Genomic DNA, 27,844 nt, shown 5'->3' on the forward strand with positions numbered 1-27,844 from the left:
TGCTATTGGCTGTGCGTAGCTAGTCACGGTGCATGGTTGTGAGCAGACTGGGGCAGCTGTGCACGGCTGTGCGTGCTGATGTGTGCGGTCGTGAACAGCTGCGTGTGGTTGTGCACGCTTTTGTGTAGTGGTACATGGCTGCGCGTGGCTGTGCAGTCATTGACGGCTGTGAGCAGTGGTGTGCACGGCTGTTCAAGGCTGTGCGTGCCACAGGCGGTGGGTTTCCTGCTGCGAGGGAGACACGACTGTGGGAAAATTCCAGGCTGTGGGATGCGGGGGGGCTGGGCTCCACAGCTCCTGCCCACCCGCAATTAACACCCCCCCCCCCCCCCAGCCCAGCCCTAACGTGGGAACAATGACGGCTCAGGAGGGCAGACGCACACAAAGGGCAGCAGCTCCCGGCCCGCACGGCCCCGCTGTCACCTTCCTCCCGGGACTTCCTCGGGCCTCTGGGTCAGGGCTTCCTGGGGGTCCCCTCCAGCAGCATACTGGGGTGTCCCCTGGGAGATGGGGATGGCCCCAGGGGTCTCTGCCGTGGCTGGTGGCACCCCACAGGGTGACCAGCCTCCTCCAGGGCTTTGGGACATCCATCACTGACTACCTGTGGGCAGCCCCAGCTTTGGGGTGGAGGGGACTGGGACTGGGGGGGCTTTTTACAGGTGCCTGTAGGGACAGGCCAAGGGGGAATGGCTTTAACCTGCAAGAGGGGAGACTGAGATGAGCTCTTAGGCAGAAGCTCTTCCCTGTGAGGGTGCTGAGGCGCTGGCACAGGGTGCCCAGAGAAGCTGTGGCTGCCCCATCCCTGGCAGTGTTCAAGGCCAGGCTGGACGGGGCTTGGAGCAACCTGGTCTGGTGGAAGGTGTCCCTGCCCATGGCAGGGGGTTGGAACTGGATGAGCTTTAAGTTCCCTTCCAACACAAACCAGCCTGAGCTTCTGTGACTGTGGAGGAGGATTCTCACCTCCCCAGCCCTGTGGAAGGCACCAGCCTCCCTGAAGACCCCCTTTGCCACTGAACCAACACAGGCAGTGGCTAAGGGTTGAGCTGCCAAAGGCAAACACATGTTTCCACTCTGGTCTCACGTTTGTTTGTGGGAGCCAAATATTTCACCCTTGGAATGAGGATGCACACATACGCACGTGTGCTCTACCCTCGTACCACACCATGCAGCTAGGGGTGCTTAACAACAACCAGACCCCATTAAACATAGCCCAGGAGCAGCGATGCAGCTCCACTGGTGAGGAAGCACCATCTGTAGATCCCAGAGATACTGCCTAGGGCTGTTCCCCCTCCGTACCCCAACGTGGCTGCAGCCAAATCAGTGGCCATGGGGATTGCTCCGATTTTCCGGTGGGGCTGGTTAAGGCTGAGAGTGAGCAGAAAATCTGGGGAAATAGGAGCTGGGAAAAGAGGGGGGCAGGGGCTGTGGAGGAGGAGGAGGAGGATGGTCTGTGTGGATGAGCTGGTCCCTGGGGCAGGCCAAGGCCCCGCCGTGATGCTACAAAGCAAATTAATTAAGGAAGCAATTCCCAGGCAGGGCTGAGCTCTCCCTGCTGGGCCCCTGGGACACGGTGAAGGGTGGGAGCATCCCACTTCTGCCCCAGCCCGCAGTGTCCGCAACATATCAGGGAACTGTGCAAGGGGACCATTGGGGTGCACCACTGAAGCCAAAGAGCTTTTAATTCACCTCTTTCCAGGGCAGTTTTCCCCCGGCGGGGCCGCGGTGGCTGCAAAGCATCCTCAACCGCCAGGAATTTGTCACTATGCACTGGGAAAGCTGCTTCCCAACAGCTGCTGGCAGCCAGACCCACCAGGCGTAGGCGTATTGGACCAGGAGAGCCGGGGTGAGGGGCTTCGAGGCCCCCAGCATCCCTTTCAGCCAGAGGGATGCTGCTGGCTTGGCTTTGACCCAGCCAGATGGGGTGCTGAAAGCAACCCTTTATGGTAGGCTTTGGGGCACACCTCCCCAAGGGGTGGAAGGGCTGAGGGGTGTCAGTGTCCTTGGGGCCACCAGACTCCTGCTTCTCTTGTTGCTGAGGGCAACAGGTCCCTTCTCTGCTGCCCAATGAGGACACCCAGACTGCCTCATCCTATCTGCTGCTGTGCTTTCCCCTGGCCCAAAGACATCATCCTGACCCTTGGGTTATCTCTGAGCCACAAGGGCATTATTATGACCCTGTGGGGCACCCCAAGCCCCAAGGGCATCATTCTGATCCTACCCGGCTTCCCCTAGCTCCAGGGGATCATCCTGACTCTATGGGGTATCCCTGAACCCCAAGGTCATCATCCTCATGCTGTGATGTATCTCTGGTCTCAGGAGCATGTCCAACCCTATGAGGCACTCCCAAACCCCAAGGGCATCATATTGACCCTATGGGCCATCGCCCGGCCCCGGGGCATAAACCTGAGGCTATAGTGCATTCCCTGGTCCCAGAGACATTATCCACCCCTATAGAGGATCTGTAAACCCCAAGGATATCATCCTGACCCTATGGGGCCCCCTCGGGTCCCAGGAGCATCCTCCTGCCCCGTGCCGGCTCCTGGGTGCTGTGGGCAAAGCAGGCAGAGCAGGCAGGGCAGGCAGGATGAACAGCATGGGCAGGATGGGCAGCAAAGGCAGCACAGGACTGGTCATCCCAGGGTGGCTGTGAGGGCCACAGAGGGGCTGAGAGGGCCTCCCCTTTGTGCCTCCCCTTTGTGCCCCTCGATTCACTGGTTTGGGCTTTCATCGGCAGCAGCCAGGGAGGAGGAAGGTGAAGGGGCAGGAGAGGGGGAGGAAAGGCTTGGGGAGTGAGGGGGATGGCGGGAAACGGCGCTGCCTTTGTGCGACAGGGCTGGGGACAGCGACGGGGGCACCTCGGCAGTGCCACCCTCTGTGCCCTGTCGTGCCAGGGCGGACACCCATTGGCAGCGTGACAGAAGGGCTCTATGTGTCCCCCCCCGACCTGGACACCTGCGTCCACAGTGTGGCTGATCCCGTGGGATGAGGACTCCAGGCACCTCCCTGGGCACATTGCCATTTAGGGACATGGTTTGGGGTGCTGCCCTCCATGGTGTCCCTAAACCCCCTATAGCAAGGGATGGGTTTGGAGCGGGTCTGGCAGTTTCATCCCTGGGGAAGCTGCATCCACCCTTGCCCAAGTGAGCATGTCAGGGGGATCCTTCCCTGTGCTCCCCACAGCCCTTTGGCCATCATCACCACTCTCACCAAACCCAGCTGGGCTCCAACTGCCCTCCAGAGCCCCCCAGTTCCTGTCTGGTCCTCCCAAAGCAGCCCTGTCACAACATGGTCCCTAGCGCTTCCCCCCCCCCCCCACCACATTTTTCATCCTGCCAAGGAAATACTAACCAGGATGGAGTCTGGCTCATTGTGATTTTACCCTCTGTGGCCAAGAGGCTAGACAGGAATTTGGCTTGCTGGGGCTGGACTCTGCTTTTGGGGAATTGGTGGGATAACCAGCCCTGGGGAGATGGGGATTGATGGGGCTGCAGAATGCAGGATGCTGCCACGGCAGCCCTGAGCAGCAGGGAAGGGCTGTTATCCCTTTCCTACAGTAGGGAAACTGAGGCACTGGCTGCCTGGATTCCCTGTGGGATGGTCCCGTAGGAAGTGCTTGTGCCCTGGCTGGGGCCCAGCTGCGGGAAGTGAGAGCAGCCAACCCAACGTGACCCAGGGCAGAGGGCACCAAAACCAGCCCAAACCCCCCGCAGTGGTGAGCAAGGCACAGAGCAGCCCTTTCCGCAGCAGCAGAACGAGCTGCTCTGGCCAAATAAACAGATTTGAAGCAAAACAGGAGATTCTGGTGCTGGGCAGATGCCGCTGGATGCTCAGCACATTAAATCCTGTTCTTCAGCCGAGAGGAATGCACGGGATTGCGGCGGGGTCGGAGCAGCCGTGATTTACCCTCAATGTGTGTGGAGGATGCCGTGGGCACCACAATTCCCTTTGCACCTCATTTATTGCTTTTCCATCCCCATTTTCTCTCCTCCTCCACTGGGTTTCCCACTCCTTCCTCTTTCCCACTGCTTGCTCAGTTCCTGCCTGTTGCCAAAATCCAGAGGGATTCTGGCATCCTCAAGAGCCTGGCATGGAGCATCAGACTTGCCAGGGATGGATCCTGCCCTCGGGCCCAGGCTGGCCCCAAAATAAGCACCAGCCCTTTGGCAGGAAAGCGTAAAATAAACATCACATTCTTCTCTGGGGAAAACATGTGTTGTGTATTGACCCCACCACCACCTCACAGGCAGGATCATATCACAAGCAGATCATTTTATACACACACACATTTACATGTACATATTTGAACTCCAAAGCCTACAGCACTCATTGGAAATGGTTTCTTGGCAAGGAAAAGTGCATTGTAGGCAGCAAGGGCATCAAATGAAGTCCAACCAGGCCAAGTGCAAGGTCCTGCACATGGGCCATGGCAATCCCCAGCAGAAGCACAGGCTGAAGGAGACTGGATGGAACAGTCCTGAGGAGAAGAACTTGTGGGTGTTGGTCAATGAACAGCTCCCAAGAACCCCCATGTGCTGGGCTGTACCCCCAGAGCATGAGCAGCAGGTTGAGGGAGGGGATTGTCCCCCTTGGCTCTGGGGAGACCCCCCCTGCAGTCCTGATCCAGCTCTGGGGCAACAGCACAAGAGGGACGTGGAGCTGTTGGAGTGAGTCCAGAGGAGGCCACTGAGATGCTGTGAGGGCTGGAGCAGCTCTGCTCTGGGTGCTCAGGGGCTGAGGTTTTCCAGCACTGAGCTCCTGTGGGCATCACTGATGTGGAGGAAAGGTCCTGGCCATGGTTCCTGTGCCCCATCCCCGCTGGGGTCCTGCGTCCCTCCCCACCACCGCACACAGCCCACAGGACTCCATGGAAGGGGGAAGCAGTGGGGCTGGGACACCAGCACGGTGCAGCCCAGCACAATGAGGCCTTGTGGCTGGTGACTCTGATGAGAATGAGCCCTGACAGTGGCTGCTCACCCCCCGGCATGGGGCCACCGCCAATACCCAGGGAGAAGAACCTCAAAATGACCCATCCCAGGGATGCAACACTCAGAAACAACAATATATCACTTTATGGAGGGAGATATATAAAGAGTAGGGCTGTTTCCAGGGCAGGGTCAGTGGCTGGAGCTGACACATGGGAAGCCACAGCTCAGCTGCCTACAAACCAAGGAGTCTCACACACATGCTCTACAAAGACAGCTTAGTTTATCGAAAAGGTCACACATTTGGTATCGTTATCACTGTAGTGCACATACAATGCCCCCCCACCCCCACGGTCAAAACACTCCCACTGGCCGACAGGCTGTGACCCACCGGGATGACCCGGCAGACACCATGAAGCCACGGTGGCAGGATGGGCAGCACGTCCCGGCCTGTCCCAACCTCTACCCACTCCCACGGCACCTTCCTGCATCGGTGCTTTGGTCCTGCACCAGCCTTCCTCCCCCCTCGCCATCCGCCATCCCCTCGCTTCCTTCAGCCTCACTCCTCTTCCTCATTATCCTCCCCATGGCCCCTGCCCATGCCCTCCACTGCAGGCAGGGTCATGGTAAGGCTCACTGCCATCCTGCTCCCACTTCCACCCCTGACATTGCAAATCACCTCCTGGCCCTTCCACACCCCACTGTGGCACCCACTGCCATGGCCACCCATTACTGTGCCCTCCTGGGGAGAACAACAGCCACCCCCATCGTGCTCCACCTACAGCATCCCCTGAGCCTGCAGCACCCCAGTCCCCTGGGAGCCCCTAACCCCCCGCCCTACACCACAGCACCCCTCATCTGGGCAGTTCCCTGGGAAAACCCCTTCCCTTCCAGCAGGATTTTCTCGGGACCCCCCCAGCCCATCGGTGGATGCTGCTGGAGCCCGGCTGCATGGCAAGGACCAAATCACTGCTCCTCTCTCCAGGCACCATCCAACCCCAGGGATGCTCTTGCTGCCTGTGGGACCCCCCAGCACCTGTGGGGCCGAGCTGTCCTTCCCCGCCCCCGAGCCACTCAGTCCATGGGGAACTCGCAGGGGTTCTGGTGTGCATGCTGTGCCCCCTGGTAGATGCGCTGGAAGTCCCGGTACCGTGGCGCACAACTCAGCCAGGCCTCACCAAAGTGCAGCCACCCCGTGAAGAGGAAGGTGCCGGGGCCTGGTCTGACGCCGCAGCGCAGTGGGGTGTGGATGCTGCCCACCGGCCTCCCCCCCGCCTGGAACAGGGGAAACTTCTGGCGGTGGATGCGGGCAGCGCTCACCCCAATGATGGATTCCTGCAGCTCCACATCGTTGGAAACGCTCCGAATGCTGCCACGGATCACTGCGAGGGGAAGAGAGGGATGGGTGTCAGTATGGCCCTGACCTTATCCCCATCCCTGTCCCCATCCTTGTCATGATCCCTGTAGCCTTTCCCATCCCTATCCCTGTCCCCATCTCCATCTCCCTACCTGTGCCCATCCTCATTCCCACTATTCCCATTGCCATCCACCCCCATCCTTGTCCAAATCCACGTAGCCTTCCCTGTCCCCATTCCCATCTCCATCCCTGTCCTCATTCCCATCCTTATTCCCACCATTCCCATCGCCATCCATTCTCATCTCTCTCCCTATCCTTGTCCCAGTCCCCATAGACTTCTCTGTCCCCATTCCCATCTCCATCTCTATACCTGTTCCCATCCCTGTCCTCATCCCCATCCCTGTTCCCATCCCCATGCGGAAGCAGCCTCTGTACTGATGCCCAGGCAGGGCAGGACGGGGCTTCGGTCCCCAGTTTGAGCTTCCTCCCCTCCTATTGGGCTCCCAGCACCCGGGCAGGGGCTGCGCTCACCAAAGTCACTAGTGCAAATGGCCATCAGGATCTCGGTGTCGTTGCACGGCCGGCAAGCCCCTGCGACAGTCAAGCACAGCCTGTCACCACCCGCCAGCGGTGACCGGCCCCTCCGCGCACACGGGGGGACACCCGGCGAGGGCAGCTGGGGCAGGCTGAGCGGGGCTGCGGGACACTCACCCTCCCCGGTGAGGCTGGCGGCGGGCAGCGCGGGGCGGGCCAGCCAGTCTCCCCGCAGCTCGTAGCGGAAGGCGGCGATGCGGCGGCTGATGTCGCGGTGCGGGGTGGCCTGCAGGAACAGGGCCACCTTCTCCTGGGGCGCCCAGCTGAAGCAGCTCACGCGGGGCCGCGGCGCCTCGGGCAGCAGCAGCTCCAGCGCCCCGTCCCGCTCCAGGTACAGCTGAGCCCCACGGAACGTGCCCGCGGGTTTCACGCAGGCGGTGACGTGCTGGGGGCTCCCGCCCGTGGCGGCGGCGGTGGCGGGGGGCAGGCGGGGAGCCAGGCGCAGGCGAAGGGCCCCCGTGGGGTACAGCCATTCCAGAGAGCCCTCGGCGCAGGGCAGGGAAAGCTGCTCCACGCTGCCCGCCTCCTGCGACAGCCCGCTGCGAGGCACGGCACCCCCGTCACCGGGACATGCCGGGTGATGGGGACCCCCAGCCTGTGCCCCACCAGGTGATGGGGACCCCCCCAGCCCTTATTCCCCCAGCACTCCATGGAGCTGTGCAGGATGAACGCAGGGAGGAATAGCACCAAACCCCCGATGCCACCGGCTGCATGTGTATCATTTGGGAGTGCTCGGCCCCACCAACCCCCTGGGTAGGTGCCGGGGCGGGGTGTGCAGCAGCACACACACACTCCCTTGCACCCAGAGTGGACTCCCCAGCCTCCCAAGCCACGGGACCCACAGCCTTGGGGTCGCCTGTTCCTTGCACAACCCAACTTCGGGGGATCCCCTGTGAGAGCTGGGGGGTTACCACCCCCCGTGGGTTTAGGGCTCGCGTGGAACCGCTGCCCGAAGCCACGTCTTGCCTGTTGAATATTTAGGGGAGGGGACAAGCGGGAAAGCCCTGCCCGGAGGAGCGGAGACAGCCGTGGGGCTGCTTTGTCCCGGCCACGCTGCTGCCCGGTCTTGTGTCCTGCCCGTGCCCCCCACGGCCTCGCGTGGGGCTTACGGCAGCCCAAGCCCTTTGTTCCGGAGCTCAGTGCCTTCCCCACCGCGGCCAGCGGCGCTCCGAGCCCTGCCGAGGGGCCCCAGGGGCCGCGGGGCTGCAGTTAACGGGGGAGGGGGCTGTGGGAAGGGTTCCCGGTGAGGCGGGCCCGGACCCCGCACATCCCTGGGATGGGGAAACTGAGGCAGGAGCAGGTCCTAGTATCCCACCGCGACCCAGCTCCGCAGGAGGCGGTGGCAGCCCCTGCACAGGGGGATGCTCCCGGGTGGGGGGCGAGCTGCGAGTCAGGCAGCGGGGTTTGGAGGGGGGGGTGCTGAGCCGGGGACCCGCGTGTGCCGCCGGTGCCGGTCCCTACCTGCCCCTCCAGCTGCACGGATCCGCAGAGGCGCCGCCGAGCGCCGCGCCCAGCCCGGCCAGGCACAGCGCCCGCAGCGCCCACATGGCCGCGGCCGCGGCGGCCCCGGGGCGGCCCGGCCCTGCCCGCGCTGCCCGCACCGGCCGCGGGCAGGGAGCGGGGAGCGGGGCCGACACCCCGCGCCGCGCCCCAAACTTTCGGCCAATGGCGGCGGCGGGGCGGGGCCGCACACCCCGCACCCCCCCGCATCTCCCCCCGCGCCCGCTGCCTGGGGCACCGGCAGCGCCCGCACCGGCATCCCTGGACCCCCCTGCGGCTCCCGGCACCGGGAAGGACACACCGGGGGGGGGGGGGAGCGCTGAGGGTACAGGGCTGGGGCTGCGCGGTGCTCCCCGGCGTGGTACAGCCCAACTGTGCACACCCCAGGTCATGCAGACCCCGAGTACAGGCACCTCAGGCTATGTGCACACCAACTGTGCACACCCCAGTTACGTACACCACAAGGTGTGTACAGCCCAGGCCATGTGCCCCCCAGTTGATGCACACCCCAGGCTACACACACCTCAGGCTATATATACCTCAGGCCATGCACACCTCAGGCCATGCACACCTCAAGTTATACACGACCGACAACAGGAACTCCAGGCCATACACACCCCAACTATGCACACCCCAATTGTGCACGCCTCAGGCTGTGTACACCCCAAACCTATACAAACCCTGACTTATGCACACCACAGGCTGCACACACCAAAATCCAGCCCCCTGGTTTGTGCACCACTATAACTGTGCGTCCCAAGACTTACACGCACCTCAACCTCCATGCACACCCCCCCTAGCAGCAGCACACCCCTCCCCACGGGACACCCTTAACAGGGGCCATGGAGACACATGGTGTGGGTCTGTCATGGGGAGTTCCGCACACCCGAGCCCCCACTTCCAACCCCCCCCCAACCTCCCTTGGGATTTCACACACACCCCCCAGCCGCTATTGTGCCAGCCCCACAATTAATTAAGTGTCCATCCAGTGACAGCCCGCCAAAACGTTTGAAATAAACAGGGAACAATTGCGATGGGATGATACAGGCCGGGAACAAAGTCCTAGCGAGAGGGTGGAGCGGAATGGAAATGAGGGATTGTAAATTTGGAGGGTGGAAAGAATGAGGGGAAGGGGGGGGAAGGGGAGGGGGCCAGGCGGGAGAGGGGGATTCGCGGCCCTCCCGCCATGGAGCGATGCTGAAACAAGTCAGGATGCTGGAATCCGTGGAAAATGAGGGGCCGGAGGGGTTGCGGGTTAAGGTGGAGCGGGGCGGGTGGGCGGTTCGGGGTGCTGAGGGGTCTGCGTGTGGGGCTCTGTACCCACTGAGCCTTGTGCTGGGGTCTACCGTGGGTGTCTGGGAGAGAGGGCCCGACTGCAGGTCACAGTGACCCCGGCACGGCGGAATGTGGCCCGGGGCTGGTTCCTGGGGAAGCAGGGCCGGGTGTGCTCCCGGCCCGGCATGGGATACAGGGACCCCACAAACAGACCCCGCCGGGTGCCCGAGGTGGCACCGCAATGAGTTGGCACCAGGCTCTGGTGTCCCCAGGCAGGGACCTCACTCAGACTGACTCCCACCGTCCCGTGGGGTCCCTCGGGAGGGGTTCCCTTGGGACACACGAGAGTGCGGGGAGTTGGGAAGCTGCCATTTGCAGGCTGGATCCCGGCGTCCGCATGGGCACACGGCGGTGAGTGTGACCCAGCCCCACTGCAGCATCCCGGGGGGGGGGGGGGGTGTGTTGCACCCTGAACCCCCACCACCAGCCCGGGCGGGGGAGGAAATCCCCGATCCACCTTAACGCGGTGTTTTGGGAGGAACCTTGGCCCCAGCTGGACAAAGCCACCGTGGACACCCCTGGCGTGTCCACCCCGGGCCACTCCTGGCCTCGGGCACTGCCTTGGGGGGGCCGGAGCACTCAGTGAGCAGCCACTGGAGCTGGGGCTGAGCTGGGACCGGGCAAAGCCCCACCCCCGTGGGGCAGAGCATCCCCGGGCTTCACAGGAGCTGCCACCCCGTGTCCCCGCTGGCCGTATCCTCTTGTCCCCGCTGCCAGAGGGAGGGCTGCGGGGCCGTGGACCGGCTGCCCCCCAGGGACCTGCCCGAGCAGGTTGTAGGGGACCCGGCAGCGGGTCCCGGGCCGCTCCGGTCACCGGTCCCTCCCCTGTCCGGTGCCCGGGACGCTAGATCTCGCAGTGCCCTCTTGTGACCACGGTCATTGCGGCTGCTCCTCCCGCCGCCCCCGGCGGGGACCCCTTCGGGCTGGACACGCCGGGGTCTCAGGGTGATGGCGTGTCTGTAGCAGGACCCACGTCCCGCCGCGGGGCAGGGGATGGGCTCATCCAATAGGACTTTCACAGATCCCCTGGTCCAAGCCCTGCCCTGAGCACGGACATCTCCCCTCAATCAAGGAGGCAGCTCCCCTCTACCCCATGTTCCTGCCTTATATCCAACCTAAATTCATCCTCTTCCAGCCTAAAGCTGTCACCCTTCTCTCATCTCCATCATCCCTACCAGCCCCTCATACACTGACAGGCTCCAGAATGTCTTCTCCAGGCTCACCCATCCTACCTCTCCCGGCCTTCATCTGCAGGAGGGACCTTCCAGCCCCAGCCATTCCCATGGTCTCCTCTGGACCCTCTCTGACAGCTCCAGCTCTGCCTTGTGCTGGGATCCCAGCGTTAAACATGTGCCTCAGGATGGAGTGTCTCTCACCAGAGGGGACAAAGGGGCCCTGGGTGCTCCTGTGCTTTGGGGGGGGTGACAGCAAGGGCAGGGCCCAGGGCCCAGAGGTAAAAACCCTCCTGCAAAGGCAAAAAGGGGACTCAGGAGGAGCTCCTCAGAGGCTTGGAGCCCCCTTTTTGGGGTTCCCCATCCTCTGCATCCTGCTGCCTGGCCTCCCACGGCTGCGTGGGAGCTCAGCTGAGCACCCAAAGGAGAAGCAGCTGTGCCAGGCACCCACCTCATCGTTCAAAAATAGCTGAGGAGCCTCACCTCAACGCCCAGCCTAGCATGGGGGCAATTAGGGATACCCCCAGCCCTTCCCCATGGAACCCATGTGCTGAGCAGGCTCCATCCCCCCCACTAACACTGAGTATCCAGACCCCCAGGCTGGTGTCCCTGAGGGCAGGCATGAGCCCTGGAGGAGCTCAGGGAGGCTGTCAGGAGGGGAAACACTGGATTAGGGTCCCCGTAAAATGGCAAAGATGGGGTCCCCATGGCAAGGAAGAAGTCCCCAAGGCAAAGAGGGGGTCCATATGCCAGGGCAAGGGTCCCCACAGCAAAAAGGTGATATCCATGGCAAGGAAGGAGTCCCCATGGCAAGGTGGGGGTCCCATGGCAAGATGGGAGTCCCTGTGGCAGGGCAAGTGTGCAATGGGCAAGAGGAGTCCACATGTCAAGGCAAGGGTCTCCGCAGCATAAAGAGGATTCCCATGGCAAGGAGAGTGTCCCCATGGCAACGGTTGTCCACATCCCTTGTGGACTAGTGGGGGACCACAGTAGTGGGAGCAGATCCCCATGGCACAATGAGGCTCCCAGCAGCTGCAATGAGGGTGCTCACAAATGAAAGAGGACCCCCACAGTGAGGTGAGGGTCCTAATAGCAAAGTAATGGTCCAGTTGGTACCCTGCCCTCACCAACCATCCCCTGCATAGGGCCTGGGGTGTCAGATCCTTGGCAGGGGAGGTCCAGGGGCACTGAACCCTATGGAGGGCACTGGGGGGAGCCGAGAGAGGCTGAGCCCTGGGTGTCCATCGAGGGGCTGTGCCGGGGTGGTGACCCCAGGCTGGCCAGGCCATGCGGTCCCCATGGCAGCCCGCCTGCCACCACCACAGCAAGGCCCCGCACGAGCATCCTGCGGGGCGGCGAATGGAGCTGCCTATTGATTCACAGCCCGGGCTAAAAATAACTTTCAACTCTTCATCCCGAGCTGTGAAATCCCCCATTGCTAGGCGACGGGTTACCGGGAGACAGCCGGCGCTAGGCGACGGCGGTTGCCGCGGTGACAGCCCCCTCCCCCGCGCACTGCGGTCCAGCTTCCCTCACCCCTGGGCCGGCTGACGGACTGGTGATGCTCAGCCCAGGGTCGTGTCGTCATGGGGCTCTGATGGGAGTGTGGGGTGTGACCCGTCAGCACCCCTAGGGTGGTGGGGCTGCTGGAGGGCCAATGGGGTGCTGGCACTCTGAGTAAAGATGAGTTGTGGAGCAGTGGTGTCTTTTGGCTCTTGGCTGCTGACCCAGCCTGAGTGTGGGGTTATTGGCCACCACCCTGCTGGTACCCAGTGGGGACAAACCCCATGGACCAGGGAGGCTCAAGGGTCCGGGTCTGCCAAAGCATGGAGTTGCCAGTGGCTGCAGGGTGAGCTGGGACACCCCACTAGACACCCCATGATGTGGGTACCCCCATCCAGCTGTGCTCCTCCACTTGGAACATGTGCATGAAGAATCCTCCTGCCCAGGGGCTCCACCAGCAGCTGTGAACCTTCTCAGTATGAAAATGTGCCCAGGACATGGGGCCACACAGACATGTTCCGCCTTGTGCCTGGAGCTGACAGGAGTTAGGGACAACGGAGCTGTGCCAGTCCCAAGAGGACAGCAAGGACCCTCTGGGACTCGGCTGTCTCCCTGTGCCTGGAATCACTGTGATCACTCGGGGAGCTGGACCACCACCTGCTGCTCTTGGACTGGCAATTGCCCTGGGACACCCCATTTGGTGGGGACAAGGGCTCACAAGGTGAAGGACCTCCAGTTCCTTATGCAATGGAGAGAAGATGCATCACCAGGATGAGGACGCTGACCTACATGTCCCCACAGTCACTGGAGGGCACCTTTATCTGCATTGGTCACCCATTGGGCAGGGTGTGAGTGAGTGTGAGTGTGTGTGTATGTGCCCAGTCTCCTCCCACAGGCTCCCTCCCGGCTGCCAGTGCGAAACCCGACCTGTCTTATAAATAATGGAGGCAGGAGCCAGGCGCCGGATCCAGGCAGCTCCATCAGCCTCCCCAGGGACAGGGGAAGGGTCTAAATGTGGCAGCTAACTGGTCCCCTGCGGGCTGGGGAGCAGTGGTGAAGCTGGGCCCCGGCCTGCTGGGTGGGTGCTGAGCTAAGGGGGTGGGAAATGGGGGGCAGCAACGGGGCATCCCCCAGCTGCAGGCCCTGCTGCCAGCTATGGCCTGGCAGCAGAAGCCCCCCCCCCATTCCCTGGGTGCCCGCAGCACCCCGGGGTGCTGGAGCTGCAGCGACCATCCGCGCTGTGCCCTGCGCGCTGTCAAGCAGAGCCAGAGCTGGCTGCTGGGGCGAGGGGTCTGCACCAGGATCTCCGGCTGCCAGCACCCTGCTGGGGAGAGAGCCAGAGCAAGCATCCGTCTGTCCATCCAGCCTGCCAGCCCCCCCTCCAGCCCTCCAGCCACCACTCCACCCGGAACTCCATCCCTCCTTCCACCCCTCATCCCTCCATTCATCCCTCCATCGCTCCTCCATCCTTCCATCCCTCCATTCCTCCATCCACCCTTCCAGCATACCTTCTTCCCTTCATCCCTTCATCTCCTCCATCCTTTCATCCCTCCATTGCTCCTCCATCCCTTATTCCTTACCCCTTATCCCTCTCCCATCTAGCCATTCTTCTCCCCATCCTCCCATCCCTCCATCTCCCATCCCTCCATCCCAGCCTCCATCCATCCCTCCCTCCCTCCATCCCCGCCATCATCCCACCCCTGTATTCCCCCCCACCCTCTCCCCCTGCCTGCACACCCCGCTGCCAGCCCATCCCTGCCTGCTCCCCCCCGCCTCTCTCACCGGTGGCCTCGCCACTCACCTCACCGCCGCTCCTGGTGCCGGTGCCATCCTACCTCGATCCATTACCGCTCCCGACGACCGTGTCTCTTTAACAGCCTCAGCTGCTGACACGCGTGTGCGTGTGTGAACCGCGCGTGTGCGTGTGCAGCTCCGGCTCCCCGGGCTGGCGGGCAGGAGGGACCCCCCTTCTCCATCCTCCCCGGATCCGGCCCCATCCCACTCCCACCCCCCTCCCCGCTTATTTTTCCTGTTGTTCAGCGGGGCTGGGGCGGGGGCCGGGCAGGATCCGGCCCCTTTTCCAGCGGGGATTTGGAGGGGGAGAATTTTTCCCGGTTTTCTTCCCGGTGTTTTTTTTCCTGCTACCGAGAGAGGACGGGCACAAGGCATGGCATGAGCTGCGGGAGACGGCGCTGGAGGTAAGAGCCGCCCGGGAAAGCCCTTCACAACACAAAGCCGGTGCCGGTGCTGCTGAAACCGGCACCGACACCGGCACCGCATCCACCCCCTGCCGCCGCATCCCGCAACATGGAGCTTCGTTATATAACGGCGGCGGAGCCGGCCCGGCCCCGGGGCTCCCGGTCCGGTAGCGCCACCCCCCCCATCTCCCACCGGCTAACAGCAGCTCAACCGAGGATGGTGGTCGGTGTGACCCCCCTCAGTGATGCTGCATCACACCCCCCCCCCTCCCCGCGCCCCCAGCGCCCTGGTTTGGGGACCGGGGGAATGCTGGGGGGTGGGGGGGTTAATGTGATCCCCCCCATCCCCCCCCCCCCCCCGCCCCATATGGCCAAGCATCACCGAGTGGGCAGCGGGGGGGGGGGGGGGGGGGGGGGCAGGGGGTATGTTTTGGGGTGGGGGGGACATCGCTGTGGGGACAGTGTCACCTGGGTGTGGGGTTGCTGCTGCTCCCCCACTCCAAACTGACCCTTGTCCTCCTTGGTGGCACCATGGGACCACTGGCACCCCCAGAGCTGCCCCCCAACACCTTGGTGGGGCTTTTCTTGGGCGCAGGGTGATACAGGCCGGGGGGGGAAGGGGGCAGCCACCCCCATCCCCAGGCCCATGGGAGAGAGGAAGGGAAGGTCCTGGCTGGGATAGGGCCAAGGGCGCTGAACTCCACAGCAGGGTCCCACAGAGCCCAGTGTGGGGCCGGGGACACCTCAGCAACCAGGATGGGGGCGAAGGAGCAGGGCAGGTTGTTTGGGCAGGGGAGGGGATGGAGACAAATGGCGTGGTCTGTGATCGAGGTCAGGTGGGTCTTGGGGCCAGGGAGGCTGAGCCCCATGGAACAGCTGAGCCAGGCATAGATGGGGGAAACTGAGGCACGGGCTTGTGTGAGCAACCAGGGAGAGACTCCCATGGTCTCCATGGGTGCCATGGAGAACTGGGCCGGGGCACCTCTGGCTCTTTGGCATCCACCCGTGCTGGTGGGACGTGGCAGTGCCCAGGCAGTAAAGGCTAGAATGTAGTAGTCCCTGCAGCAGGGATGCTCCAGAAGAGGTCCTGCTCCATAACCACACTCTGCCCGGGGTGCAGGGGCTATTGGGTCCCCTCCCCAGTACCCAGAGGGTCTTGACACCCAGCAGGATGGGAGCAGCAGGCGCAGAGCAAGCGCTGTGCTGTGCTGGCATCTCCCCTTCTCTGAAAGCTGGTTGCTGATTTCACTCTGGCTACCAGGAAGAGGGAGGGAGGTGGCTTTGGAGTGGGGAGGACTCGTTTGTGCATCCATTTTTAATGAGCTAGATATCTATTTTTCCCCGAGCTGGCTTCCCCCACATCGATCCTTCGCCATCCACCGGGCCTGCTCCACTCCCCATGCCAGCAGCTCCCCATGCAGTCAGGAGCAGCAGGATAAGCATCCCCAGTGCTGGGAACCTCTTGCCTCCCCAGATCCTGCTCCTGCGGATGGAGGGATCCTCTCTTGGGCCGTGTGGCACATATGGGATGGCAGATGGAGGGAAAAGATCCCCTTGTCCTCTCTGGTGGGGTCACCTCCATGTTGACCATCCCATGGAGATATGACCATGCTCCAGCCAGGAGAAAGGCTGGAGTTGAATCACTTTGAGTTGGGGGGCTGGATCCTGCCTTCATGCTTTGCAGATCTGAGCTGTGCCTGGCTCAGACTCTGGCAGCTGGATGGCAAAACCACAGCACCATTCCCATACATCAGTTTACCAAGCCATCTCCAAGCCATGGTCTGTTGCTCCCCACCGCTGCCTGTGCAGATGGAGCAGAACCTGGAGAAGGGAAAAGGAGATTCTGGATGCGAGTGGGTGTCGATGGTGTGGGAGGGAGAAGGATGGAGTGCGCGGGTGTGCAGGGCTCCCTCAGCAGCATCCCACCTGCAGCCAACCTCTGCCCACCCACCACAGGGACCATCCACGCTTGTTCTGGGTGATCCACAGCCACCAGTGCTGAGGGCTCAGGGCATCAGAAGCCCTTTCTCCAGGCTTTCTCCGTGTTGGAAGTGTGACCTGTGCCCAGCTCCTGGTTGGGGGAACAGGATCAGGCTCTTGCTTTTGCTTCCAGGGTGCAGCTTTTTGGGGCCTGTGTTGGCATTTAGCACTCACAGCTGCCTGCAGCAAGGAGCAATGAATGCCCCGGCATCCCATGACCCTAGTGCTGTTAGCTCCATGCTGGCAAAGTCTTTGGCCACCTTGCCTCAACCCCGGCTCCTGGTCAGACTCCTGAGCCCCAGGGCAGAGGGCATTGCTACTTGCATGGCTGTTGCCTTCTCTGGAGGGATGAAGGGGGTTGAAGAAGAGACTCAAGTCCCAGTAGTGCCCAAGGGGACATCTGTGTCCTGGGGAGAGGGGGCTCAGCGGCAGCCATGGGCCGTGGTCTCCGTTCTCCTTGTGGGATCTTGCATTTTTGTTCACCCCTTTCCTGGGCCCAAGAAGGACAAAGAGAAGGGCTGTAACACAGTTGGTGCTGTTGGCTGAGCTCTGGCTGGGTTTGTAGTGAGGGGAGGCCAGGCTGGGCAGGAACTGTCACAAGAGGAGCTGTTCCCTTTTCCCCTGCCCTCAGCTGGTGGGGAGCCAGGCTGAAGCACAAGCATCCTCCCATGGTGCTGAGAGCCAGGACCTCCAGAGGAGGCTGAGGTCCAGATCTGCCCTGATCTGGGCATCCTGTGCTTTGCTTGGGCAGGGGGGTCCTCCTGAGGGGATGTGGGGCTGCCTGGGATAGAGAGGGAGGTCAGGGCTTGATGTCGTAGGAGATTTGGGTCTTAGCAGAGAAGATAAATGCTGCTGCAGGAAGGGCTTGTGGCAGCCAGAGCAAGGAAGTTTTGCCTGGCCAGGCTGGGGGTGCTGGTGCTCTGCCTCCTCCCTACAGCTTCCCATGCTGAGGGCTTGAGTGCAGGAGCTGCATCTCCTGATGCTCCTGGACATGAGCTGTTCTCTCAGCCAAGCAGAATGTGGTAGCTCTGGAGCAGGGCTTGGCTTGGGCCCCTCAGCCAGCATTTCTCCAGATCCCTGGGCACAGGGCTGGCCCCACAGAACCTGGCTCCAGGTCTTGCTGTTAAAGCTGTGGGACCTGGGGCAGAGAAGTGCTGGGGATGCCTGGTTGTGACAGCTCCACTGCCTGGCCTGAGACTCTGCAATGGATTTACCACCCAGCCCACCACTGACAGCAGCATCCAACAGGAATGGGACTCAAACCAGTTGTTTTCCCAGCCTTTTTGACCACTGCAAGGTGGGATATCCTCCTTGGTGTTATTGGGAGCCAACAAGGGAGCAGGAAAGCTGGTCTCAGCCCTCCAGACTCCCAAGGAGTTCTTAGGGTAATCTTGGGAAGAAGTTTCTTGGCTCCCAGCACACAAATGGCAGGTCTCCAGGGCCACACAGAGCAGCAAGGTTTTTCCCCACCATGAATTCCTGGCTTGTGTGGTGGTGGAATAGGTGGCACTGAGTTTGGAGCTGTGCTCTGAGCCTCTCTCCCAGCTGACTTGGGTGAGTGCTGAGTCCTGGATTGCAGATCCACCTCTGTACACACAAGTACAGCTTCTCTCTCCCCAAACACAGCCACTGTCCCTCCAACTCCAGGGGAGCCAGTGGCTCCTCAGGGCCTTCTGTAGTTCTTTCACATTCCTGGAATGATCCAAGCCCTCTGAGGCGACCTGGCCTTGGAGGCCAGTGGTCATACACGTACTACTCAGAGCATGGCAGTGGTCTGACTTGGTGGATAAGAGCAGGAGCCAGCTTCTACCCCACTAAGCGCTGCTGGGGAAGGCAATCTTTTTAGTGAGATGTCTTTATTACTGCCATGAACTTTGGCCTGCAGGTTCAGCCCTCCAAAGCAAGACCTTGCCTGGCATTGCTGGTGGTTGGGATATTGCGTAGAGCTGAGGGAGTCCTGGAAAGCTGTTCCCCGCAAGAGTGCTGGACAAAAGCCTTGCCACAGCACCACATCTCGGGTGTGTTTTCTCTGCCTGTAGATCAACTTGATTTGCTGCATTAGTAAAAATAGATGGGCTAATGAATTCAGCTGATGCAACCCTCTGTGTGTGTGTGTGTGCATGCGCTTCTCTCTGTTTGTGTGTGGATGTGTGCATGTATGTGTGCAGCTGAACACCAAGGCTCACATCAGGTGCATCTGCCAGCTCCTGGGACTCTGACGAGGTGATTGTGTGTGTGTGATTGTGCGTGTGTGTGTGTGTGTGTGTGTGCAGGAAGCCATGAGTGATGGCTGCTTGCTGCCAAGCAGCTCTGTCACGGAAGCAGTGGCTCTACAGAAAGAATCTTGCAGCAGGTTTGGATTCTGGCAGGGCAATAACAAGGCTTTGCAGCAAGAGAGAGGACTGCGGGGACCTGCTGGGGCCATAGCAAGGATCTCAGAGGGACCTGAAGGGCAATGGTGGGTCCTTACAGGGACCTGGTGAGGAATGGCGTGTCCTCGCAGGGGGCCCCTGGGGCGGAGGGGTCCCGCACGGGCATGTTTGTGGCGTGCCCTCCTGGGGTGCCGCGGCCCCCAGGCACAGTGCAGCTGTCCACGGCACCTGAAAACGACCGCTGTCCGCGGTGCTGAACTCCGCCAGGCCGCTGTCTGTGGTGCTGAACCGCTCTACCCGGCCATCTGGGCACATCGGTTCACATTCTCTGCCCAGACGGTCTCATCTGCCACAGCCCAGGGTCTCCCAGCGAACACCCTCACAGGGGTGGCACTAGCAGGGTGACTGGTTATCCTGCCTCTCTCTTGAGGCTCTCGTTCCTCTTCAACGTTACACGGAGATGGTAAACTCACCAACAGCTTGGACAAGCACTGTCTTCCTGGCAGCTTTCATCCTATTCTCCCCAGCATCTTCATTGTCTGTGTAATGTTTGTAGTGACAGGCTCTTCGGCCCTCTTCTTTCTTCTCTCTTCCTGCGTCAAATCCGCCCCCCACCACTGCACCATTGCTCATTGTGGATGACAAAACCCTTATGAATGGAGTGACTTCTGTGGCAATGACGTTTCCTGTGAAATGTGCACCCTGGAGTGAATTTGGAAGACTGAAAGACTTTGCCCTTTGCTTTTGTCAGGGTTCCTCCCAGTGTGGATTGCGAGCTAGCACTCCACTGCTGGCAGGTGCTTCCCCCATGAGCTGTGGCCTGTGAGAGCTGCAGGGAGCATCTGGGGGGAATCATAGAATAGTTAGGGTTGGAAAGGACCTTAAGATCATCTAGTTCCAACCCCCCTGCCAAGGGCAGGGACACCTCACACTAAACCACCATGCAAAGCTGGGCCCTTCCTGTGGAATCCCAGAGTAAAAATGGTTGTACCAAATGCTGACCTATCCTGATGATGTTGTGGTTGGCCCAGTCATGCAACCTGCAAACAGTGAGTTATGGGGTGAGGAAGAAAGGCCAAATTTCTGCTCTCCTGCAGTTTTGGGGTGACCAAAAAGCATATAGAGGTGCTCATAGAAATGCCTGAACATCAGATGGGCTCAGTACTGACATCTCCAAGGCATACAGTTTTGTATTTCCCTCTCCTTCTGCTGTTTCAGTGGGTTGGAGGGAGGTCTTGGGGCAGGGCAGAATATGTGCTGGGTTTCCCAGCATAGAGCAGCTCTGGTATCCATGGGATGTGGTACTTGCACTTTGTACATTGGAGTGATGTGGCCTGCAGGAACCTGGGGCTGCAGGCAAGGGCTTTCCTGCAGCAGTAGCAGGCAGATCCCAGCGCTGCCCCATGGTACCAGAGACAGAGGAGAGAGTGGAGAACCACCTTCTCTCAGAACACCTTCTCCAAGCTGAGGTTCTTCACCCCAGCACAGTCCTGCTCCTTTTGGGGTAGTAGGAATCCCCGAAACCTTGCCTGCCCATTTCCCTGTAGAGCCTTGCCTAGGCTCCCACCACTGCTGGTTGGAGCCTCCCTGTGCTCAGAAGCCCTGAATCCCTGTCTGTCTATTTGAAGTGACTTCCCAGCTCACTCACACTTGAGGGTTTCTGTGAGCCAGACAGGCGGCCCCAGTGCCTGGTGCAGGGGGACCTGGCTCAGCTTTCCAAGGCAGGACAGGAAAGCTGCTGAATCCACTCAGCCCCCCTGAACACGGCCTCAGGGACCAGCCGAGGTCTGAGCTGGTTGGAACCATTGCCAACACCTCCCGCTGGCTGCATTTCAGACCGGCGACTTGTCAGCATCTGTCTCCTCCCATGAGTGTCCTCCGGGGCTCCCGAGACCCCGGGCTGCCCCTGTGCCACCACCTGCCCTCTCCCCTGGGGACAACCAGCGTGCTGAACGGCTCTGGCTGTGGGCTCCACGCTGGAGCGACAGCCTTCCCGTGCCGCCTGGTAATTATCTGTTTGGATTTGTGCTGTGTGGCTGTGTTAGACACCCTGGTGCATGTTCTGTTTGCTTCCCTAATTGCTGCCAAGCACCGAGCTGCTGGTTTTAAGTTTCTTCCTTCTTTCCCCTCCTCTTCTCCTGCTTTCAAGAGAATTTAACACATGTCCAAGCGTCAGAGGCCCAGCTCTTCTGTTGGGCAGAGTGAGCAGAGGCAGCAGAGGCTGCATCCGAGTGGGGAGTGGCGCCAGACTGTCTGCACAGGGCCGGGCTCATCCCCAGAGGCCACCAGGCCGGGCTGTCTGTCACTCACACTAATGGAGAGGCTTCAGCAGCTCCCACCAGTCCTCTCGCACAGCCCTGTCCTGATATCACCAGGAAATGCCATGTCCCACACATCCCATGGGGTTTTGTGGCTGTGCCAAAAATTTCATAGTGCCTTTTGGGTGCCTGATTCACCCCCCAGCCCTGGCTGACCCAGGAGGGCTGTGAGGGTGCTGTGAGAGTGAAAGTGATGGGCTGGGGGCAGCAGGGATCTAGGCTGCACCCCACTTAGGAGCCACCTCCCCCAGACTGAATGGAGCATCCAGAGAGCCCATGGACCTGGGCTATGAGCATCACCAGCTGGGACACTCCTCCCTCGGTGCCCCTCCATCAGGGCCTGGCCATCTCCATCCCAAATCAAGTGGTTAAAATTATACTCTCACTTTTAGCTTGGTCTGGGGGAAGCTGGCAATGGAGGGAGTCCTCAGGTCACATTAGACACATCCGGATGATGTGCCAGCCATCCCTTGGGACTTGGGAAGCATGTTCCTGTTTCCTGGTCCCTGGGCTGGAAGCCACTTTTGCTGGGCTCCAGCTCATCCCCAGGCACCAGCTGGGGGAGGAGGGGGAGCAAGCCCCCATCAATTATTCACCTCTGTATTTATAGAGGACAGTGTGTTGAATAATGGATGGTGGGTACGGAGGGCGCTGGAAGCTGGGCACTGCCACTGCAATATTTATTGGCCTGCTCTGCTAGAGCCGCCTGACTGCCACAGGGCTCAGCAGGGCTATGGCAGGCATGGGCTCACTGCCCAGTGCCTGGCTGGCACGGTGAGCATGGGCAGCTCTGCCACTACCACTGCCTGCTCTGCCCTCCGCAGACATGCTGCAAGGGCTGGAGCAGCTCTGCTCTGGAGGCAGGCTGAGAGAGCTGGGCTTGTTCAGCCTGGAGAAGAGAAGGCTCCTTAAGGGGAGACCTTAGAGCAGATCCAGTGCCTAAAGGGGCTGCAAGAAACCTGGAGAGGGGCTTTGGACAAGGGCCTGTAGGGACAGGACAAGGGGGAATGGCTTTAACCTGACAGAGGGAAGTTTGAGATGAGCTCTTAGGCAGAAGCTCTTCCCTGTGAGGGTGCTGAGGAGCTGGCACAGGGTGCCCAGAGAAGCTGTGGCTGCCCCATCCCTGGCAGTGTTCAAGGCCAGGCTGGACGGGGCTTGGAGCAACCTGGTCTGGTGGAAGGTGACCCTGCCCTTGGAAGGGATTTGGATCAGGATGAGCTTTAAGGTCCCTTCAATCCAAACTATTCCATGATTCTATGATCATGCTCCATCTGCCACTGGTTGCTGGAGCCCAGGCTTTGAGAGGGATGGGAATTTCTGGGGATAAATCCCCATCCACCCCCATTATGGGGGACACCAGGGCCATGCAGCTTCCTGGAGGATCCCACTCGGGGCCCAGCAGCTCTTCACTGTCTGGTCCCCTGTGCCACTCTGCACAGGGACCTCCAGGGTCTCCCTCCCTGTTGGTGCCATGATGTCCCCCAGCCCTGTCCACTCTTCCTGCCTGCTCTCCCTGCCAGACCAGCAGCCTCTCAGCCCTCATCCCTGTGTTGCAGAGAGACCTGTGGAAGATGTCGAACCCGAGAAACGGCGACACCAAGCCCCCATGTTTGCCCCGCAATGGACTGGTGAAGATCCCCACGCAACCCAACGGCCTCGGCTCCGCCAGCATCACCAAAGGCACCCCCGCTGTCAAAAACCGCCTGTGCCAGCCTTCCTCCGTGCCTGCCATCCTCAGCCCAGCCTTAGCGCACCGCAGCGACCTGCCCATCCCCAGTCTGGCCTCCCCACTCTCCTTGGCCACTCTGGCAGGCGTCTCCTCCCCTCCCGGCGCTTCCTTGGTGGGACTGAATACGAGCGAAGGCTCGGAGCAGCCCTCTCCAGAGCGGCTGCCTGGCTCGCCCTCGGAGAGGCAGCTGGCGGTGGACGAGAAGATCCTCAACCGCTTGTTCTGGTACTTTTCGGCGTGCGAGAAGTGCGTGCTGGCTCAGGTGTGCAAGGCATGGCGGCGGGTGCTCTACCAGCCCAAGTTCTGGGTGGGCTTGACACCTGTCCTGCACACCAAAGAGCTCTACAATGTCCTGCCTGGTGGGGAGAAGGAATTTGTCAGCCTGCAGGGCTTTGCCGTCCGCGGCTTCGAAGGCTTCTGCCTCGTGGGTGTCTCTGACCTGGACATTTGTGAGTTCATTGACAACTACCCCCTCTCCAAGAAGGGGGTCAAGTCCATGAGCCTTAAGAGGTCGACCATCACGGATGCAGGGTTGGAGGTAGGTGACCCCTGTGTGGCGACCAGGGTGGCTGAGATACGGCAATGGTGGGTCCTCCCAGTGGCCCTGGGGACACATGCTTGGGCAGAGCGTTCACCAGCCACAGGCATGGAGCAGGAAGGTGTCATGGCCATCCCATCCACAGCAGCATTGGAGGCAGGCAGCACTGGGAGTCCCTGCATGTGGTCAGGGCAGGAGGGTGGGCTGCAGCCTGTGCTGTGGTCGCAGGCATGGGGTGAGGATGCATTCGGGGGGTGTCATCCTTACTGCCCACTGATGCTTCCTGCACATGCTGCTGGGAAAGCAAAGCTGTATGAGGTGGCCATGACACCAGGTGATGGGTGTGGGCGATGAGCTGGATGCTGGGGACAGGGACATCCCTGCTGGCAGGGGGCTGTGGGTCAGTTGGAGATGGGGCAACTCGTGGTCCTGCACAGAGCCAAGCAACATCCCCAGAGAGGTCCCCTGCCCTGCACCATGGCCTAACACAGCACCAGCTGCTCTGTGGCCACATCCTACCCAAGCGTTGCCCATGATGGGAGTGGTATTAATCCTGCCCCTGTCTACAGCACCAGGTACAGAGCAGGGGCCATGACCAGGGATCCATGCCTGTCCCCTCTCATTTCCCACCAATGCTGGCATAGAATCAGAATAATTTGGGTTGGAAGGGACCTTCAAAGTTCATTTAGTCCAACCCCCCATGTCCTAGAACAGGACACTGCTCCAGCACCAGGGCAGTCCCACTGCAAAGGCTGGACACAGTCAAGACTGGTGACAGTGGAAAGGCTCAAAGGGAGCCAGTGCTGCGCAGGGTGACAGCAGTGCCCAGCATGCCCTGACGTTCTGCCCCTTGCAGGTGATGTTGGAGCAGATGCAAGGTGTGGTGCGGCTGGAGCTGTCAGGATGCAACGACTTCACGGAGGCCGGGCTGTGGTCCAGCCTCAACGCCCGCATCACAGCGCTGAGCGTCAGCGACTGCATTAACGTGGCCGACGACGCCATTGCCGCCATCTCGCAGCTCCTGCCCAACCTCACCGAGCTCAACCTGCAAGCCTACCACGTCACGGACACGGCGCTCGCCTACTTCACCGCCAAGCAAGGCTACACCACCCACACCCTGCGCCTCAACTCCTGCTGGGAGATCACCAACCACGGCGTGGTCAACATGGTCCACAGCCTGCCCAACCTGAGCGTCCTCAGCCTCTCGGGCTGCTCCAAGGTGACCGATGATGGCGTGGAACTGGTGGCTGAGAACCTGCGGAAGCTGCGCAGCCTCGACCTCTCTTGGTGCCCTCGTATCACTGACATGGCCCTGGAATACATCGCCTGTGACCTGCACAAGCTGGAGGAGCTGGTGCTCGACAGGTATGGTGCTGTGCCGGCCTGAGCTATGCTGTGCCAACCTTTGCCATGATGTGCCTTGTCAAGCCATGCCATGCCATGCCATGCCATGCTGCATCATGCTGAGCGTACCATGCCAAGCCAAGCCATGCTTTACCATGTCAAGCCATGCCATGCCATGCCATGCTGCATCATGTTGAGCCATGCTAAGCCATGCTGTGCCATGCTGGAAGCAATGGGTGCAATGCGTGGCCATGGTCTGGGGACACCCATGGGTGCTCTGCTCCCGACCAGCCCTGTCACCCTGTGTCCCATCAGGTGCGTGCGGATCACCGACACCGGCCTCAGCTACCTGTCCACCATGTCGTCCCTACGGAGCCTCTACCTGCGCTGGTGCTGCCAGGTAGGTGTGGGACATGGCTGTGCCTGTCCTGGCTGGCATGGTGGGGAGGGCAGAGTGGCTGGCACTGTCCTGGGGACAGGCCATGAGTTCAGGGTGGGTGCCCTGCACCAGCTGGGTCCCTCATGACTTGGTGTTAGGAAGTGGGGTTCTCCTGTGAGCTCAGCAGGACTCAGCCCCAGCACCCAGCTCCTTACCCCCTGCCCCAGCATCCCGCACCCTGCTCAGGCTCCCTGCCCCAGCACCCAGCATCCTGCCTCAGCACTGCTGAGCCCCCATGGTGGCCATCCCCCATTTGTCCCCACCATTTGTCCCCCCCATTCCCACTCTGTTTTCTTTTCCAGGTGCAGGATTTTGGCCTGAAGCATCTTCTGAGCATGGGCAGCCTGCGCCTCCTCTCTCTGGCTGGTGAGATCCTTTCCCTTGCTATCCTGGGAATGGGGTGGCCAGGACCCCATGGGGCTGGGGAGACAATGGAAAGGGACAGCCTTGGGATACCTTGGGGGACAGCCAGCTTCCTCCCAGGCATCCTCCCTGTGGATGGGTCCACAACAGGGCTCTCGGGGTGCTGGTTTATTTGGGTGCTGCTGTTTTGGGGGTGACAGTGCACATTGTCCTCTTGCAGGCTGCCCCTTGCTGACCACCACAGGGCTGTCAGGGCTGGTGCAGCTGCAGGAGCTGGAGGAGCTGGAGCTGACCAACTGCCCGGGTGCCACCCCAGAGCTCTTCAAGTACTTCTCCCAGCACCTCCCGTGCTGCATGGTGATCGAGTAGTGCTGGCCCCGGCCGCCCCGCTCCCGCTGCCACTCCATCTGACATCACCCATCCCCTTTTCTTTCCATCTGTTCGGGGATGCAAAAGACACTGTTGAATACAACCGATCCCGGACATCCCCTGCATTGACACCCCGAGGGGCACGTGGCTCTGCGGGGACATGAGGACAGTGTCACCCCTTGCCAGAGCCCCCCCGGGCACCCTGTAAATTCCCCACACACTGCCAACATCGCCCGTCCTTCACCCAGTGTCCTGCCAATCCCTTCTGGACAGACAAATGGACATCATGGAAACCCGAAATGGGAAGGCAACAGTGGTGTTACCCCCTCTGGCTGCATCCTGCTCCCCCTCTGCCCAAGGGCCAAATGGGTGCATGGCCCTGCCGCCAAGGATGCTCCTGGGGACCAAAGGATGCTCCCAGGGACCAAAGGATGCTCCCAGGGATGGGCGAGAGGAGGATGCTTATTTTTGGCACCCATGGGTAGCGGTGGAGGCCGGATGGGTCCCCTTGCATTCCCAGAGCAGGTCACTGAGCCACCCCCCCCTCATGCTGCGTGTCTCCCCGCGCCCCCAGTTCTGCCCTTGGGATGCCTGGCGCTTTCTCCTGGTGAATAGGATGTTTCTCTGCGCCCGCCCGCTGCCCTCGCATGCTCGCTTGCTTCAGTCTTGTGCTACAGCAGGCTCTGGGGTACCCGGGGGGATGGTGACAAGTGGCAGCCTCCACTTGGCTCTTCCATATGGTTTCAACGTGGCCAGATCCTGCCTCCGGGTTCTCCCGGTTCCCCCCTCGCCTTGGGGACGCCGCTGCACCCTGGTTTACGTGGGGTTGGTGGGGTTACATCGACGCCGACGAGTGACCCGTTCGGCTGGGATGGCGCATCCAGGGGACCAGGGCCAGCTCTGAGCCACCGCGGACACACCGGCAGCGCGGAGCGGAGGTGGGAGGCGGCATTTGGGACACACTGCCACCGCCAGCACGCTTCCAGCTGGAAAGCCATCACCCGACGCCGGCGGCAAGCGGGGGACAGAGGACGAGCAGAGCACGGGCACGGGGCTGGGGTGACCACGGGGACCTGGCGCGGGATGGGGCTCGGTGGCCGTCCCCGCTGCCACACCGGCTGCCTGCACGGACATGGACACGGACACGGGCACGGGCACGGACACGGACACGCTTTCGGTTTGTTTTGCCTTTGTACCGGCCGGGAAGGAACTGCTGCACCAACCACCGCCTCCGCTCCCTCCTTTGTCCAAAATGCCCTTTTCTGGCCCCAAAATGGTGAAAGAATCCTCTTGGCCTTGGAATAGGGTTTGGGGTGCGTCTGGAGCCACCGGGGCTGTGGGGCAGGGAGCAGCCTGCAACCCCAAAACCCACCGGTGCCTGTAGGACATGGGTGTGAGGGGCTGGGGACGGGGCTGTGGTACACGGAGGGTCCCCCCACGGAGGGGGAGACAGCAGCAGGGGACAGCTGCAGTTGGGGAGTGTCGTCAGCCCTGCTCACCCCCACGGTCCCACATCCCCAGAACAGGCACAGCACTGGGGCTCGGGTGTCCCCATACCCCCCTCTGCAGCCCTCCATGACAGCGCAGTCACATACGCCCCCCACCCCCTCCTTGCACTCTCACCCCCTACACGTCAGTGTAGCCCTGTAACTGCCTGCATATCAGGCTCCCATGTACCCCTAAACCCTCGTGTACCTCCATACCCCAGAGCTCCTCCAAACCCCCCAAGCAGCCCCACACCTCCGTGCAAGTCCATATCCCCCCAGTGTATCTCTGCATCCCCAATGTACCCCATATCCCTTTGACACCCT

The 27,844-nt window shown here is 61.2% G+C and overlaps 2 protein-coding genes across 2 annotated transcripts; one reads left to right on the forward strand and one right to left on the reverse strand.

The window, feature by feature from the left end:
* Nucleotides 1-4,594: 4,594 nt before the first annotated feature.
* METRN (meteorin, glial cell differentiation regulator) lies at nucleotides 4,595-8,458 on the reverse strand. Its single transcript, XM_061473702.1, has 4 exons — nucleotides 8,335-8,458; nucleotides 6,991-7,412; nucleotides 6,811-6,870; nucleotides 4,595-6,304 (listed from the first exon to the last, which is right to left on the reverse strand). The coding sequence occupies exons 1-4, from the start codon at nucleotides 8,418-8,420 to the stop codon at nucleotides 5,997-5,999; spliced, it is 876 nt and encodes a 291-aa protein (XP_061329686.1). The 5' UTR covers nucleotides 8,421-8,458; the 3' UTR covers nucleotides 4,595-5,996.
* A 5,809-nt stretch (nucleotides 8,459-14,267) lies between these two features.
* On the forward strand, nucleotides 14,268-26,451 carry FBXL16 (F-box and leucine rich repeat protein 16). Its single transcript, XM_061473475.1, has 6 exons — nucleotides 14,268-14,581; nucleotides 22,808-23,518; nucleotides 24,375-24,883; nucleotides 25,178-25,262; nucleotides 25,604-25,667; nucleotides 25,885-26,451. The coding sequence occupies exons 2-6, from the start codon at nucleotides 22,823-22,825 to the stop codon at nucleotides 26,031-26,033; spliced, it is 1,503 nt and encodes a 500-aa protein (XP_061329459.1). The 5' UTR covers nucleotides 14,268-14,581; nucleotides 22,808-22,822; the 3' UTR covers nucleotides 26,034-26,451.
* Nucleotides 26,452-27,844: the final 1,393 nt, after the last annotated feature.

The sequence above is a fragment of the Pezoporus flaviventris genome, unplaced genomic scaffold, assembly GCF_033815535.1.
Source record: "Pezoporus flaviventris isolate CSIRO_AGI_PZ_B2104156 unplaced genomic scaffold, CSIRO_AGI_Pfla_v1 ptg000078l, whole genome shotgun sequence".
NCBI lineage: Eukaryota > Metazoa > Chordata > Aves > Psittaciformes > Psittacidae > Pezoporus > Pezoporus flaviventris.